Below are 15,143 nucleotides of genomic sequence, written 5' to 3' on the forward strand. Positions count from 1 at the left end.
ATATTTTGATAAAGTTTATCATAATAATATAAATCAATAGATAACAAGTAATAAATGTTCCTTTTCAATATAATTTATTTTGTTCTTCCTTTCTTAAATGCATGTTACATCTTATGTTCGTAGTCATGTATTATTACTTAATTTAATTTACTTACATATTTGAAAATAGATACCTGTACTCGAGTATGATATTAATGAATACCTATACAATATAATATTTAGATATTAAGATAATAATTGTTATAAATATGATTAGTCTACATTTTTTCTTACCTTCGTATGGAAGTAAATAATTAGAAAATGTTATTGAAAATGTCATCTGTGTTAGTGTATCCTAGACTTAAGTCGTATTTCTTCAGACCTACTAGTTAACCAAACTTAACGTTGTTCGTTTAGCAAAAAAACATGAATACTCATATAAATTATTGAATCGAATACAATTGTTTAAATCTTAAACCTCAAGTTTAGCATACTTAACGAAATTTCTTTGAAAATATGTATTAGACTAACCTACATTTTAACCATATTTACCTACATAAAGCTTTGACTGTTTGTAACGTTACAAGTTAGTGTTATATAGCGCAAGTAGTTACAATTAAGTGTTTTTATAAGAAAAATCTTTAAAAATCGTAGTTCATATACCCACAACATTGTTGTAACTTTTTTGAAATGATATTTTTTATATTATTTTTGTACTTTTTAAGTACAAATTGTTTGTTTGAATGTAGTTAATCGTGGATTTAAATGTTGTTTGTCGGTGTTAGCGAATGTAACCAACGTCGGTGTTTAGTTTAGAATAAACGACAAGTGGTTAGGTCTGGTCTGTATCAGCCATTGCAGGTCTATCTAGCCATTTGTTTTAAAATACTTGTTTCATTTCACTTTCCCTTAACTAAGTTCTTAAACAAGTATATTGAAAAAATTGAAACTCTGCTTTTTATAAAATTGAGGGTAAATAAAGAGCCATCCCTAAAAGAAGCAGATGATACTTATACCCACCTATATCTTTTCATTTGATATAAATAAGTAACTCCAAGTAACTTAGAACGAATGGAGAGGAAGGAATTATGTTGAGGAGTTAAAAACATGAAATCACCAAAGTGTTATTTTGCTACCTCATTTTAACCGGACTCAAAATAAAAACCACATTATCTATGGCTGACGAAATTATTTGTCAAACATCTGCCAAAAACCCCGATTTATAAATAACCAAAAAATAGATTTCCTTTAAATTGAAAGTGAAAATAAATAAATGAGATCGTCGCTTGAAAATGTCCTGGTCGGCCGGCGGTGTTAGAATGCCCCTGCCCGTGTATGCATGGCGGACAAGACAGTAAGCTTCAATGCACATTGCGTGAGTATTTTACAAGTTTACAATCAAAGCCTACGTGGACGAGGAACCATCCATCTTTGTTCATCATTATATATATCTCTTAAAGCTGTATCGAATTGTGCACAGGACTAAAAGTACCGGTCCCAAAGTTGGGGCCGTTGCTTGGTTCAAAAAGTAGAGTTCTCTGTGGATGCCTTCAGTAGTACGCGTTTGCCTTCTATATTGCTGATATTTAAGCTATGCATTTGTATATCTGCGTTCCCACGTAAGATAAATATAAATAAAGGTCTAATTAGGTTACTGCTTGACTCATTTAAAACAACTCGCATCATTTATTCCAATCCACACGCACTCTTATTTTCATTCCACTCTACATCAGAGGCTGCTGGGCGTTACATAACGTTTACCTATGTAAGGTTTATCCTGACAAGCGTTTATTTCCATTCCATACCCTACCTTGTATGTACTTAATGCGTAAAAATAAGAGTAAGTTCGCAATAAAGACTGCATACAGAGAGAGTTGAACTGATTGATTTAGTTGGCCACGCCTCATCAAACTTCACTATTGTTTATTTTTTTATCCTTTTCAAATGTGCATACTAAATTCATGTCAAAGTCGATCCTACAGAATCTGTGCGACTCCCACTTGGAGGCCATCGCAAAATGGCTGAGCTGCAACGGAGAGGTGTGGGGAGTGGGGCCCACGGCGGTGTTCGCGAGTGCTGCGGCCCTGTTTCTGTACAACGAGCTGGAAGCCACGGTCTTCATAGCTGGAGACCACGCGCATGTCTCGCTGCTGGAGAAGACGCTTATTGTGAGTTCGTTCGTTCGTTTCAGCCAAATGACGTCCACTGCTGGACAAAATCCTCCTCCAAGGTTTTCCACAATGAAAGGTCCTGCGCTGCCCGCATCCAGGCTCTTCGCGCGACCTTCACCAGATCGTCGGTCCACTTAGTAGGAGGCCTGCCCACGCTACGTCTTCCAGCCCGTGGTCGCCGCCACTCGAGAACTTTCCTGCCCCAACGGCCATCGTCTCTACGAGCTATGTACCCCGCCCACTGCCACTTGATTTTAGCAATTCTGCGAGCTATGTCGGTTACTTTGGTTCTCCTGCGTTTGGTTATTGTGAGTAGAGTATTGTTAAACCTGAGTGACTGATACTAATTTTAAGTAGACTCTTGGTAGATCTGACTAAGCTAGTGTAAAAATGGCTGAGCTGCAACGGGGAGGTCTGGGGGTGGGGCCCACGGCAGTGTTCGCGAGTGCTGCGGCCCTGTTTCTGTACAACGAACTAGAAGCCACGGTCTTCATCGCTGGAGACCAAGCCCATGTCTCGCTGCTGGAGAAGACGCTTATTGTGAGTAGAGTCTAGGTTCTGAGTCTGACTGACACTAATTTTAAGTAGACTCTTGGTAGACCTGACCAAGCTAGTGTAAAAATGGCTGAGCTGCAACGGGGAGGTTTGGGGGGTGGGGCCCACGGCGGTGTTCGCGAGTGTTGCGGCCCTGTTTTTGTACAACGAGCTGGAAGCCACGGTCTTCATCGCTGGAGACCACGCGCATGTCTCGCTGCTGGAGAAGACGCTTATTGTATCTAGACCTATAGATGTAGAGATGCAGATTTGAGTCTAACTGACACGAATAAGTAAAGACTCTTGGTAGATCTGAATGAGCTAGTGTTGTGATCTAGTTTTCAGACAACGGTCTTCGTTAGTGTTGTTAAAGCACTATTTGATATCATATTTGACTCATTATACAGGCGTTTGAGTTGGCTTATCTACTATATAAAAATAAGTCGGGTTTTCCTTCCTGACGCTATAACTCCAGAACGCACGAACCGATTTTCACGGTTTTGCATTCGTTGGAAAGGTCTCGGGCTCCGTGAGGTTTATAGCAAAGAAAATTCAGGAAAATTTAACAAACGAAATTCCACGCGGGCGTGGCCGCGGGTGGAAAGCTAGTAGGATATAAATATATTGTGAATGTTGAATCTTCTTGACATGAGTTTTATTTGCTTTTCAGTCGACTATGGTACTTGGCATGCTGGCGCTGATGATCCACTTGTGGGTGTGCTCCATGAGATTTTTCCAATATTACTTGGACACGCTTATTAGAGACGTAAGTAAAGGTTACGCTCCTCCCTTAGTCTTAAAGCCTTACTTTTTCTCATATACTTGTCAAAGTGTAAGAAAAAGAATCCAATCAGATCAGACACTTGTATGGTACCTATTCTAGCCTATTCCTTCAAATAATCTCGTAATAATCTCATAATAATGTCAAATAGATATGATAGGTACATTGTGTAACTGACACTGCCCAGAATGAACAAACTACTTATAGAAGGTATCGTTACATACTCGTATCGTACATAATTATGATCCAAACCACCATGGAGTACCTAACGCTGACATGAAAGTGGGAAGGAAGCCTATTTTCCAGCAATTAATATCTACCGTATTGTCAATTGTTTCTTCTAGAGTCCAAACATGCTGCTGGAGATGACGACAGCCGGTCTGCTGGGAGGCCAGACCGAGATCGTGCCTCTGGGCCCTCTCACCCGCTTCCTCCGGCAGCAGCAGCCGCAGATCCACATCACGGTGTGCTGGTTCCTCTCGCTGTGCTACGCCGACTACGTCAGGAAGCACTACTGCCAGCGGTTCAACATGCCTTACTTGGAGCAGTGGTTGGTAATAACAACTGTTGGATAAATTAAATAGGAGTAGAGTTTGGCACAAGTACAAGCACTGGTACTAAACCAGTCGATTTTACTTTACATTTGGTAAGTAGGTACATATACATCTCCCTTCCACTACTCTAATCGTGTAAGTAATCAGAACACATAATTCGAAACCACAATCGTTTACTTGGTTCCGTGCGGCCATTAAGTAATTATTGAAAAGTATCATTTTCGATCTTGGGACGTGTATAAATAAGCGCCCTGGAAATGGCTTAAACTACTGAATAAAAACTTTGACTTTGACATTGTGATCACCTCTCTTTTACTATATTTGTCTTCCAATCCTGCATATTTTTTAATTTAACTTTTGAGGACAGTAAGCCCCACTACGTCTGGGTCCATGATATGTTTGCCCAGATGTGCACTTCGTACATGTCGTCTACATATAGAACCCCCTATAACGTATTTCATATTACACGTGGAGACGTCGCTTCTATTGAACGACTTGTCGTGCAGGGGAAGGTTGAGGGCACAAGAGCGCGCGGCAGGTCACCCATGCGCTGGACTGATCAGGTCAAAACCGCACTCAATGATTCACTCCACCAAGAAAGGCTGCATGAAAGTGCGGGAGAAATGGCGACAGATTGTGTGAGGTGTGACGACCACGACCGCTCTAGAAAGATTGAGTGTAGTGACGAAGAAAAAATAACGTATTTCACTGTTGTGGGACAGGCAAACCGAACTGCACGAGCGCGCGGCGCGCGGCGTGCACCGCACAATGGAGAAGGTGAACAGTTTCGTAGGCTCCGTCCATCAACGGCTGCGTGGATTCGCGCCACCCGCGCCGCCGACGACTGAGGCGCACACGTAAACATCGATTTACTATTTATCTAAGAGATTTATGTAGAACTTTTGCTGATAATATGCTCTTTGCCTTAATGCAAAGATTACCCTCAATCAACCGCTTACGGTCTGAAAAATACATCCAACTGGCCCAACTGTTTAACAAAAGTTCACATTTCATAGTTATTTCATGCGTTGATTAGTATAATAAAATTGATTGATATTCAAAGGAAATCCTTATCAGTTTAATGTGATTTCCTCTTTTTGCTTTGCTCTGCCCATTATTATTTCGAATCATGCCTCTTATAGACAGATGTAGTCTTCAATTAAAAGTACTTATTAGGCAGAATATTATAGAAAATAAGAAGGATCTTGTCTAGTCGTAACATGCATTAATCCGGGTGAACAGGATGCCTTTAAGCGTGTTGTTTTAACAACTTTTGGTGGCAGCCGCCTGAACAGCCTGCTACCAAGCCGCAACCAGCTTGCCGGCATGCCGGAGCTTGAAGCCTTGATCACACGTACCGAGCAAACGGGCGAGACAGTGCTCTCGGCCGAGTACTCGGTGTGTATGAACATTATGCCGAGTGCTCGGCCGAGCGCTCGAGTATGTGACTCGCTCACCCAACTGTCTCGACCGAGTAAACATTTTACTGTCTCGCCCGTTTACTCGGTACGTGTGATCAAGGTTAATGTATCGAGCTGTGTGACCGTAGCTTTAGGCCGTGATGTCCGTCATAGAGTGAGAGCTCGGCGCCCAAGAGAGCGGCGGCGGCGGTCGGGCGCGCCCCGAGCCACATCTCTTGGAGGACCAGCGACCCGGCCCTCGCCAAGGACCGAGAGTTCAGCGTGCGACTCGTCAGTCAGTCGAGCGAAACAACTGCTGACGCAATTGAGAAACTCCGAGCCTATATCACAGTATGTCATGTACGAGTATGTGTGGAGTCCATGCGCGTTGATTAGCAGTCTAGACCAATGGTGGAAACTTTTGAATTTTTCTGTAGACTTGCGCAAACTTACGCGTCTGGACTCCAACTTAAAGTAAACGATATTGTAGCACAGTTTAGTAGAGTAGATTATAAGTTGCAGTTGAGATTTAAAACAACAACACAACAGCGGACATACCTGATAGACTTACATACGACAACGAATATGCGGATAATCCCAGTGATGTCTGTCGTTTGTTCTCAGATTTCTTTCAGTCAGTCTTTGAACCATCTTTAGTTCCAGATGACTATGACATTGACGCTCTTCCGGACACAAATCACGACTCAGACTTACTACTAAGCAACATTACTCTCACAAGTGAGGATGTATTAAGAGAACTTAGCAACATTGATGCCACAAAGGGCTCTGGTGTTGATAACATACCGCCCATTTTCTTGAAACTGACAGCCAAAGCAATATGCTATCCTGTTCAATGTATCTTTAACAAATGCCTTAAAGAAGGTGTTTTTCCGATTATCTGGAAGGCTGCTCGTATCGTACCAGTATTCAAAGGAGAAGATAAAAGCAATGTAGAGAATTATCGTCCCATATCTATCCTGTGCGCTCTGTCGAAAGTCTTTGAGAGACTAGTTCACAATAGCATCTACCCTTCCCTACATAACATTATTATTGAACAGCAACACGGTTTTGTAAAACGTAGATCAACTAGTACAAATCTTTTAATCTATGCTTCGTATATTTTTGAGAGCATAGACGCCAATAAAAGAACGGATAGTATCTACACTGACTTCCGGAAGGCTTTCGACAGAGTCGACCACAAAATATTATTGGACAAACTCGCATACAACGGCATTCGTGGGGATCTCTGGCGATGGTTTAAATCTTATATAACTAATCGCACCCAGAAAGTAGTTGTGCGTGGGCATGAATCAGAGTTTGTTCCAATTACTTCAGGAGTGCCGCAAGGCTCTATTCTTGGACCTCTGTTGTTCATTCTATTCATTAATGATGTTCATCACTGTTTTAGATTTTGCAGTTTCCTCTTGTATGCCGATGACCTAAAAATTTATAGCACTGTGGAGAGCGATGATGATCATTTGAGATTTCAAGCTGATCTAGACCGCTTCTCTAACTATTGCGTCATAAATAAATTAAAATTAAGTCTCAATAAATGTAAAGCTATAACATTCACCAAAAAAAGAATAACATATAACTATAAATACAGCTTATCTGGTTTGCAACTTGAATCTGTTGAATCTATAAAAGACCTAGGAATCATCCTAGATTCTAAATTAACTCTTGATACTCACATTTATAATATAATTAATAACGCCTTCAGAATGTATGGTTTTGTAATGCGTAGAACTGAACATTTTCTAAAACCATCTACATATATATTTTTGTATAAAACACTAATTCGATCACAACTTGAGTATGCTGTGTCTATCTGGAATCCCTTCTATAATAAATATGTTTTGGCCCTCGAAAGAATCCAAAAAAAGTTCCTTCGTTCTTTACACTACCGATTCTCTCGTAGATACTTGTCATACCAACAGCTTCTTGAAAAATATCATCTTCTCAGTCTAAGGCACAGACGCATGCAACTTGAGGCTACATTGTTATATGACTTGTGTCACAACAGATACGATTGCGCCCCACTAATTGGTAAACTATGTTATAAGGTACCCACAAGAGCACACTGCCGTGCGCCTTGTCGATTGTTTGAGACTTCTCGTACACGAACAAATGCTGGAAAACGATCACCCCTGTTTCGTCTTGTACAAAATTATAACGAGAGCTTTCACTCAGTCGATATTATTGCGGCTCAACCAGGTGCATTCAGAAAAATGATATTGCTCACATTGCAGGACAGTGCTATTTGAACCAACACAAATTTATAAGTACACTACCTCTCAACGAAATGTGTAATGATTTTGTTTAATAAATCTGTGGTAAACGGTGTTGGTGACAAATGGACACTTACTATTGTAATGTATACTTATTTGTTTAATTTCTCGTTTGTCACTGTTTGTTTACCCCAATAAAATAAAATAAAAAAAAAAATAAAAAACTCATCACTGCATAACACTGCAGCACGTTTGATGAGACTGTAGTAGAAGTAATATTTATTGAGGGAAAACTGAAATTAGGTCTTTTTCTGAAAAAATATTATTCCTGTATCTGAGCAAGCGTCCCCGACTTTTTTAAAAATGTTTTTCAAATTGCACCGTATTCTGCTTATCAAGTTTCTCGAGACACTTCTAAGATAGACACAAGAATGTTTCAAATCTTTTCTGATGTAGTCACATTATCAAAGATACATACTATAAAATCCCATGATCCTAGCCCGCTGCTGATGTAGCTTTGATCTAAGCTGGTGTCTTGCAGGCAACAAGATGCACGTGTTGCGGTCCACAGGACTCCTGCCTCGGTGGTGCTGGCCTCGCCGCGCCGGCAGCGCAGCCTCGAGGACTTCCCCTGGCGGAAGATGGCCGAGCTACCCTTTGACTGACCTGTTACACAATGTAATAAACCGTTTGTCGTTTTATTGGTGTCTTATTTTCAATTGGTGGTGTGTAGGACCCCCGTGAGAAAATGTTACATTTAATTGAGTTCATCAAAACTTCTTACTTGTAGCTTGTAGTCTTTTACGTAAGTGCTCTATGCATCATTTTATACAATCTTTAGAACACTTAGGATGCCCTAAGATGGACAACAATAGCCTAATAGTGTCAATGTCGAACTGGCCGAATCGAATCCGAGGAACACAGATTTGAACCCCGCCACCGCTGGACCATTGTGATGCATCCACTTGAAACACAAGCATAAAAAAAACTCATATTCTCCTATGTGCAAAGTTTTTTAAGTCAATTTGTAATTTCCTTTGTTTCCGTTATAAACAGCATATCAAAGCACTCAGGCCCGTAGTCCTGGCCCAGCTTGTTCTAAGCTGGTGTCTTGCAGGCAACAAGATGCACGTGTTGCGGTCCACAGGACTCCTGCCTTGGTGGTGCTGGCCTCGCCGCGCAGGCAGTGCAGCCTCGAGGACTTCCCCTGGCGGAAGATGGCCGAGCTACCCTTTGACTGACCTCCTGTTACAAATGTAATAAACCGTTTGTCGTTTTTACTGGTGTTTTATTTTTATTTGATACGAGACTACAGATCTATAGAGGACGGTTTTCATAAAAAATGTAAGTACCTACTTATATGTAGTTGTACGTTCATGATAACGTCTACGCGTCTTTACACTCGAAACTTTGCGTTCTATCTGTGGTTCTATGATCTCTCTCTGATGAGAAAAATGGTGAACTATTTTATACAATCCTTAACACTTTAGGCTGTCCTAATAGGGATGCATATTATGTAAACCCTGTTTCATGGAATAAGATTTTTTCGTTCATAATATTGCTCATGGTAGAGCTACTAAGTATTCTATATGCAAGACGGGGTCTTAGCAACGACAAAAAGCCTACTTAAGCTTTATGTAGGCGTTATGACGAGCTAGTGATTAACGACTCGGCAGAGCTCTCCGATAATTCATTTTACTGTTTGGGGATACTTATTGTTATTGAACCGTTAATTATTTAGAGATACCCATTGTTATTGAACCGTATTTTGGTTTTTGAGCTATACAACCTTTCAATATCGATTGACTTAAAACCCATAACTTAAAGCTATAAAAAATAACAGTTTGACTGCTACGCCATGACTGACTCTATCAAAACATGTCAGCACATGTCAGTGAAATGCTGGTGACATTACAGCAAATTACAGGAGCACCATGATTTTGTAAATAATAATCTAGCCTAATGTGAAATTTCGTAATGAATCGTTGAGAGTTAAAATTTGTAATGTGGCAAAACTTATGGGCATTCGTACAGTCGGAAAGTCATAAAGTAAGTTAAAATATCTCTCTTTACCCTAGGCACCACTATTAGGCACTATCAGCAGTGTTATCGAAAATGCATCTTTCCCATGGACTCTATCAGAAGTGCAATGGCAACAATTGCATCTCTTGTGGCATTAATTTTGCCAATACTTGTTACAGGAAAATGAATTTCAGTCGCCTGTGATACAGTATCAATTCTACAATACCCAATTTTTTTTGTTGAAATACTTTACTTTACATTCATAGCAAATATTCAACACTACCTTTAATCAGCGTCTTCACCGGGTATATTTTAAAGCCTTATGTTACTCAAGAACAATGTAGGTAGCTTCCTGTACTGGTAAAGTATTTTCGAAGTCAATACTAGAGTTCCAGAGTTTTTCTAACAAACCTATTAACTTTATAACATTAGGGGAACCTGTTGAACCTTGGACAGAGTTGTACCTAAAACAATTGTATATATTTTTTAAATTATGCGGTTTTATGTAAAGTTGTCTAGGGTATTACATACGTTATTTGTCAACATTAACGTGAAGTTAGCTAAGATTCGCCGACGCCGTGCAAGTTCAAGAAAAAATGGTAATTTAATATTTTACACTGACGCAGTGAGATTTTGGAGGTTTACTTCATGTCAATTTATGAAAAATTTTGCATGTTTGACAAAACGGTTATAGTTAGAACATAATCTTTATAAATCTAGCTACTGGACAATATGAGTTTCAGATCCTAAGCTCAAATGGAAGTGGGTTTATTTTGCTTATTAAGTGAAGTAGTCGTAATGTTGTACCTTGACCACCCAACTAGCGATGTACCTTGGTCACTGATTTTCATTGCGTTTTAATGAGAATTTTATTGTAATAAAAAAATATTATGCTGTTATAGAAACAATGCCCCGAAGACCTCAAAATAGCAATTTAAAGTCTGTTTTTGATTTATATTTTTTTAATTTCTAATGTTTTTTAAATTTACGTTTAATGTATCTTCATATGACTTTTTTAAGATTATTTTTGTTGATAAAGCGGTTTTAATGGATATTTTGCTAGAATTTATGTTAAATGATAAGAAATAAAAAAAACTAGATTGAAAGTTAAAGCCACTCCAGCGCGTATTTTGTCCTACACGACATAACATATCAACATTCAACAAAATTTTCTAGAAAAAATGTTGAATATTGTCATATTTTTGTTGATTGTGTAAGGCTAAGCATGGACTGGAGAGCCGGCTTAAACTTAAGTGATTTGTTGCCAAAAAACTGTGAAAAATAATTAGTACAAAAAATATGGATGAGGATCTTTTTTAAAAAATACTTTTACTTAGATATTGTTGCTAATAACTGTAATAATTGGTATTTCAAATAATAATTTAACAGAAAATTGACAAATTGAAGCGAATATAAGCATTTATTTAAATTTAAATAGGTACAACGTACACGGTCCAAGGTACATCTGGTTTGTTGTACCTAGGACAGTTTTCCCTTTTTTTTTCTAGCAGCTAGTATGCCCAAATTTTTAAAATTATACACAATTTTATAAATGAATTATGTAGTTAATTAAATGATCTTTAAATATAACTGCACTAGACAAGTTTAACTATCACCATTATTTTTCAAAAAATCAAAATTCGAAAAACTGGCCTAAGTACAACAGGTTCCCCTACTAGCAGCCGTCCGCGAGTTCGTACGCGTGGACCACGTTTTACGGTTTACCCCCTTAGGGGTGAAGTTTCGAGTTGTTTTTAGGGTTTTCACGGAAATTATTCGAACTTTTCTCGCCGTAAAAACCATCCTTGGACTTCAAAGAACATTAAAAAAAGAATTGGTAAAATTTGTCCAGGAGTTGTTGAGTTATGCGCTTACCAACACATTTTGTGATTCATTTTTATATTTCTTTCAGACAGTAGAATGGGCGAAGTGCGGCGAGGGCGGCATCTCGACGGTGCCCACGCTGCTTTGGGCGACGGGAGCAGCGGCGCTGGCGCACCGTCTCGTGGCCGCGCTATTCAGGAGGTTTCTGTTCCGACGGGTGCCGCTGTGGGAGCTGGTATTGCAGGTACTAACACTGCACAGTGGGTAACACGTTCCTTCGTTCGTTTCAGCCAAATGACATCTACTGCTGGATAAAGGCCCATAAGGGACTTCCACAACGACCGCCCGCATCCAGGCACCTCCCGCGACCTTCACTAGATCGTCGTTCCACCTAGTGTGGAGTCTGCCCACACTACATCTTCCGACCCGAGGTCGCCACTCGAGATCTTTTCTGCCGCAGCAGCCATCAGCTCTGCGAGCTATGTGCCCCGTCCACTGCCACTTGATTTTAGCAATTCTGCCGGCTATGTCGGTCACTTTGGTACTCCGAAACTCTGAGGATAGCACGCTTCATCGCCTTTTGGGTGATCTTCCCTTCTTATGGGTCCCATAGTAAGCATGCACTTTTAATGTCAAGTTGCAAGATCATTCTTACCTATTAAAGACTGAGCTGCTATGTTTACAGAACCTGCTGTTCATGTGGATGGTGATCTACAGCTTGCACTTCTGGGTGGTGCTGGTGAGGATAATCAAAATTGTCGTGGAGTACTGCTACGATGAAGTGAGTTTATGAATGGTTGATTAAACTAGTTAACTGGTCCCAATCGGTCCCAAAGCTTTCCTCCTTACTGCTGAATGTATTATATCGCCAAACAGGTCTTCTGGTAGGTGTAGCATACAGTTCTAAAACGTTCTCAGATCTTTTATAGTAAGAGATTTTGCTACTCGGGTAAGGTAATCCAATCTAATGTACCATAAAAATAACAAAACTACCTTCAAAAGGTACTACTGCCCATACAGGAGAACCGGTTACCCTCAGAAGAGGAGGTGGAAGGCAGGAAGCTGATGCAGCAATGGATCGTGTGGATGTTCTCGCTGACGCCGCTGGTGGTCTACTTCGAGACCCGGCCGCGGCCGGAGGCGCCCCCGCTCATGATATGGTTAATTGAGAACATGTAATTATGATGGCCAATTGTAACTTGATAAGTCGGTGAATAAAATATTCTGAGGTCACAATTTTATACGATAAAACACCGATTTGTCAAGTTACTAGACATAAAAGCACTACAATCTCCTAAAATCTTAAAACAGAATTACATCATCAATAATCACCATCATTCACACATAAATAGCTTCGTGCTCTTCTATAGCAAGAAACAATCATCACAAGCTCAACTCAAAATAGCTACTTAAGTGTTAACAAATGTCTCAGAAACTCAGAACCATCCTCTCATCGTCATCATTTTAGCCACAGAACGTCCACTACTGAACTATAGGCTTCCCAAAATGATTTACAGATTAACCGATTGGTAGTGACCTGCATCCAGATTCCAGCACCTTCCAGAACCATCCTCTGCTATTATTTTAGTTGATCGCATCCATTCCACATAGTTCATTCATCACAATAAAAACATCTAACAATCACAAACCACCTCTGTTAAACTAAGATTCTTCCATCACAGGATAACGACAAGTCCCTGGCAGCGGCGCGAGATGGGTCCCTACGGGTACTACCTGAACAGACCTCCGACTACCCTCCAGTCCACAACTACCCTCGCCGGCCGGCAGCACGCCATGACCCTTCGGAGGTCCTTCAGCGACTCCAAAGTGATCGTCAAAGAACCGCCCAAGAAGAAACGTTACTCCAAATCCGTGTAAAAACTTTTTTAATAAAAAATATAAATGCTCAAAGCTTGATGTTTGATTTGATCATAAAAATAACGAGCAGGCGTAAAACGAGTCGTTTAAAAAGCCCTTCATATAAATAAATAAATAAACTGTAATGACTCCCAAACTGATGTTTGGCTCGTCCAATCTCTCATGAACGAGGATATAAAATCTGAGCCCCGATTACGGTAACTTTTATAACGTCTACAATCCAGACGCGTTTCTGATTCTGCGATACGATTGGTCAAAACAGCTGACGTACGCTGTTGAACGACCAATCGTATCGCAGAATCGAGAAGCGTGTCTGGATTGTTGACGTTAAAAATTACCGTAATCGGGGCTCTGTTGTATGTAGGGCTAGATTTAAAAAATCAGTTATGATACGTTATAGTCTTTTTCACCTAAGATGATCCGTATGACGTTTCGAGTTTGAAAGATTTAGAGATGTCACATAACTAAACCATAGCGATTTATCTATCGATTTTTTTCGAAGAGTTAGTACCTAAAACCTATAGTATAAGATCCCGCTATACAACGACCTTCACCGAGATGCTTATTTGATGAAACATATTTTATATTCAATTTAACATGTCAATAATTATATTGCTTAAGGGTTGCCTAATAAATTTCAGTCCAGGATATGATTAATTAATCATTAAAAATAGATATTTTTTCAAATATTTCATCGGTTTGACTATTAAACAAACTCCGTACCAATCGAAAGTATGAAGCCCATAGAATATGCAAACGTTAGGTTGCCTATTCTTTTCCAGTCATAACTCTCGGGTTGCCAGGTATAAACAGGTAAATTGATAGAGCATTTTGCACCGGTCTGATAATTTAATCAAATTTAAATGAAAATAAAGATTATTTCATTATGAACACGGTGGTATAGGGTTGCCTGCGATAAATCAGTCCTGAATGACGGTTGTCGAATTTTGTAAAGTGAAATTAAAACTGAAAGATGACATTTTTCGAGTAGTTGGCAACNTACACTGTTAATAATGATACGAAAACTATTATATCAATCAATTTATAGCTTTGTTGTAATTTCTCTTTGTCGCTTTGCATTTTGAGCTTTATGTTCACGAATTATTGGTCGCGAAATTTTATCAGGATATATAGGTATGTTCTTTAATCATTCAGACTTGAAAATATTACATTATAAGTAACTTGAAAACATCAGAATAGTGCTAGTATATTTAGTGAAGCATTTAGTGAGGCAACATGGGATACAATTAAAAAACGGGTTCTATTCCCACCTCTCGTTCTTACCGCTGCAACTCCTGTGTAGCCAGGATCTACAGCTTGACCGCCAATAAAACCCAACCAGTGAAGATCAAGTTGGTCCCGGGGGAAAGTTAACTGTCATTGAACCTGCAACGAAATTATTCAGAAAAAATCATAATGGGATGTAATAAGTGATGCAACTTTTTAGAATTAAAATCTAAGCGAACGAAGTCACATGCAGTAAGTTACTTAAAAAAAAAAAGTCACAGGCATCCACTATAGGTATTTGAATATCCAATATGGTGCTTTAATATCAGGCTTCGCTAAGTTTTAATACATACAGAAACTTATGAAAAAGGGTTTGTAAGGTACTAGTAAGATTACATTACCATCTCAATACTCCACTGGGTTCTTTTTATTGGCTTTCATTTGATCCGTAAACAAGGGTTTGTATTTCAAAATTATATTTTATCTAAAACAAAATCCTTTTCTTGTTAAAATAAAACAAGTTATGACTTAAGAGTCTTGAAAAC

General features: G+C 39.4%; 2 protein-coding genes across 3 annotated transcripts; both read left to right on the plus strand.

Annotated features, from left to right (window-relative positions):
* The first annotated feature begins 1,191 nt into the window (after positions 1-1,191).
* LOC114353743 (uncharacterized) lies at positions 1,192-8,308 on the plus strand. 2 transcript variants are annotated; one of them, XM_028305840.1, is made up of 7 exons: positions 1,192-1,354; positions 1,962-2,147; positions 3,355-3,450; positions 3,810-4,015; positions 4,742-4,876; positions 5,596-5,779; positions 8,189-8,308. In XM_028305840.1, the coding sequence occupies exons 1-7, from the start codon at positions 1,319-1,321 to the stop codon at positions 8,306-8,308; spliced, it is 963 nt and encodes a 320-aa protein (XP_028161641.1). In that variant the 5' UTR covers positions 1,192-1,318. The 2 variants fall into 2 exon arrangements, with proteins under 2 accessions (XP_028161641.1, XP_028161650.1); XM_028305849.1 differs by having other exon boundaries at positions 5,596-5,770.
* A 1,248-nt stretch (positions 8,309-9,556) lies between these two features.
* On the plus strand, positions 9,557-13,382 carry LOC114353813 (uncharacterized). Its single transcript, XM_028305938.1, has 5 exons — positions 9,557-9,696; positions 11,582-11,737; positions 12,179-12,274; positions 12,514-12,653; positions 13,176-13,382. Exons 1-5 carry the CDS (start codon positions 9,652-9,654, stop codon positions 13,369-13,371), a joined length of 633 nt encoding a protein of 210 aa, XP_028161739.1. The 5' UTR covers positions 9,557-9,651; the 3' UTR covers positions 13,372-13,382.
* Positions 13,383-15,143: the final 1,761 nt, after the last annotated feature.

Source organism: Ostrinia furnacalis, unplaced genomic scaffold, assembly GCF_004193835.3.
Source record: "Ostrinia furnacalis isolate ACB-3 unplaced genomic scaffold, ASM419383v2 OfSCF0183, whole genome shotgun sequence".
NCBI lineage: Eukaryota > Metazoa > Arthropoda > Insecta > Lepidoptera > Crambidae > Ostrinia > Ostrinia furnacalis.

What these genes read in the sequence shown, in the direction of transcription:
- LOC114353743 (XM_028305840.1), top strand. Translation starts at nt 1,319, where the DNA reads ATGGCGGACAAGACAGTAAGCTTCAATGCACATTGC. An exon ending in ATGCCTTACTTGGAGCAGTG is followed by an intron (nt 4,016 to 4,741) that starts GTTGGTAATAAC and finishes GTTGTGGGACAG; the next exon opens with GCAAACCGAACTGCACGAGC. An exon ending in CCTATATCACAGTATGTCAT is followed by an intron (nt 5,780 to 8,188) that starts GTACGAGTATGT and finishes GGTGTCTTGCAG; the next exon opens with GCAACAAGATGCACGTGTTG.
- LOC114353813 (XM_028305938.1), top strand. Translation starts at nt 9,652, where the DNA reads ATGTGGCAAAACTTATGGGCATTCGTACAGTCGGAAAGTCATAAA. An exon ending in TACAGTCGGAAAGTCATAAA is followed by an intron (nt 9,697 to 11,581) that starts GTAAGTTAAAAT and finishes TATTTCTTTCAG; the next exon opens with ACAGTAGAATGGGCGAAGTG. An exon ending in TGTGGGAGCTGGTATTGCAG is followed by an intron (nt 11,738 to 12,178) that starts GTACTAACACTG and finishes CTATGTTTACAG; the next exon opens with AACCTGCTGTTCATGTGGAT.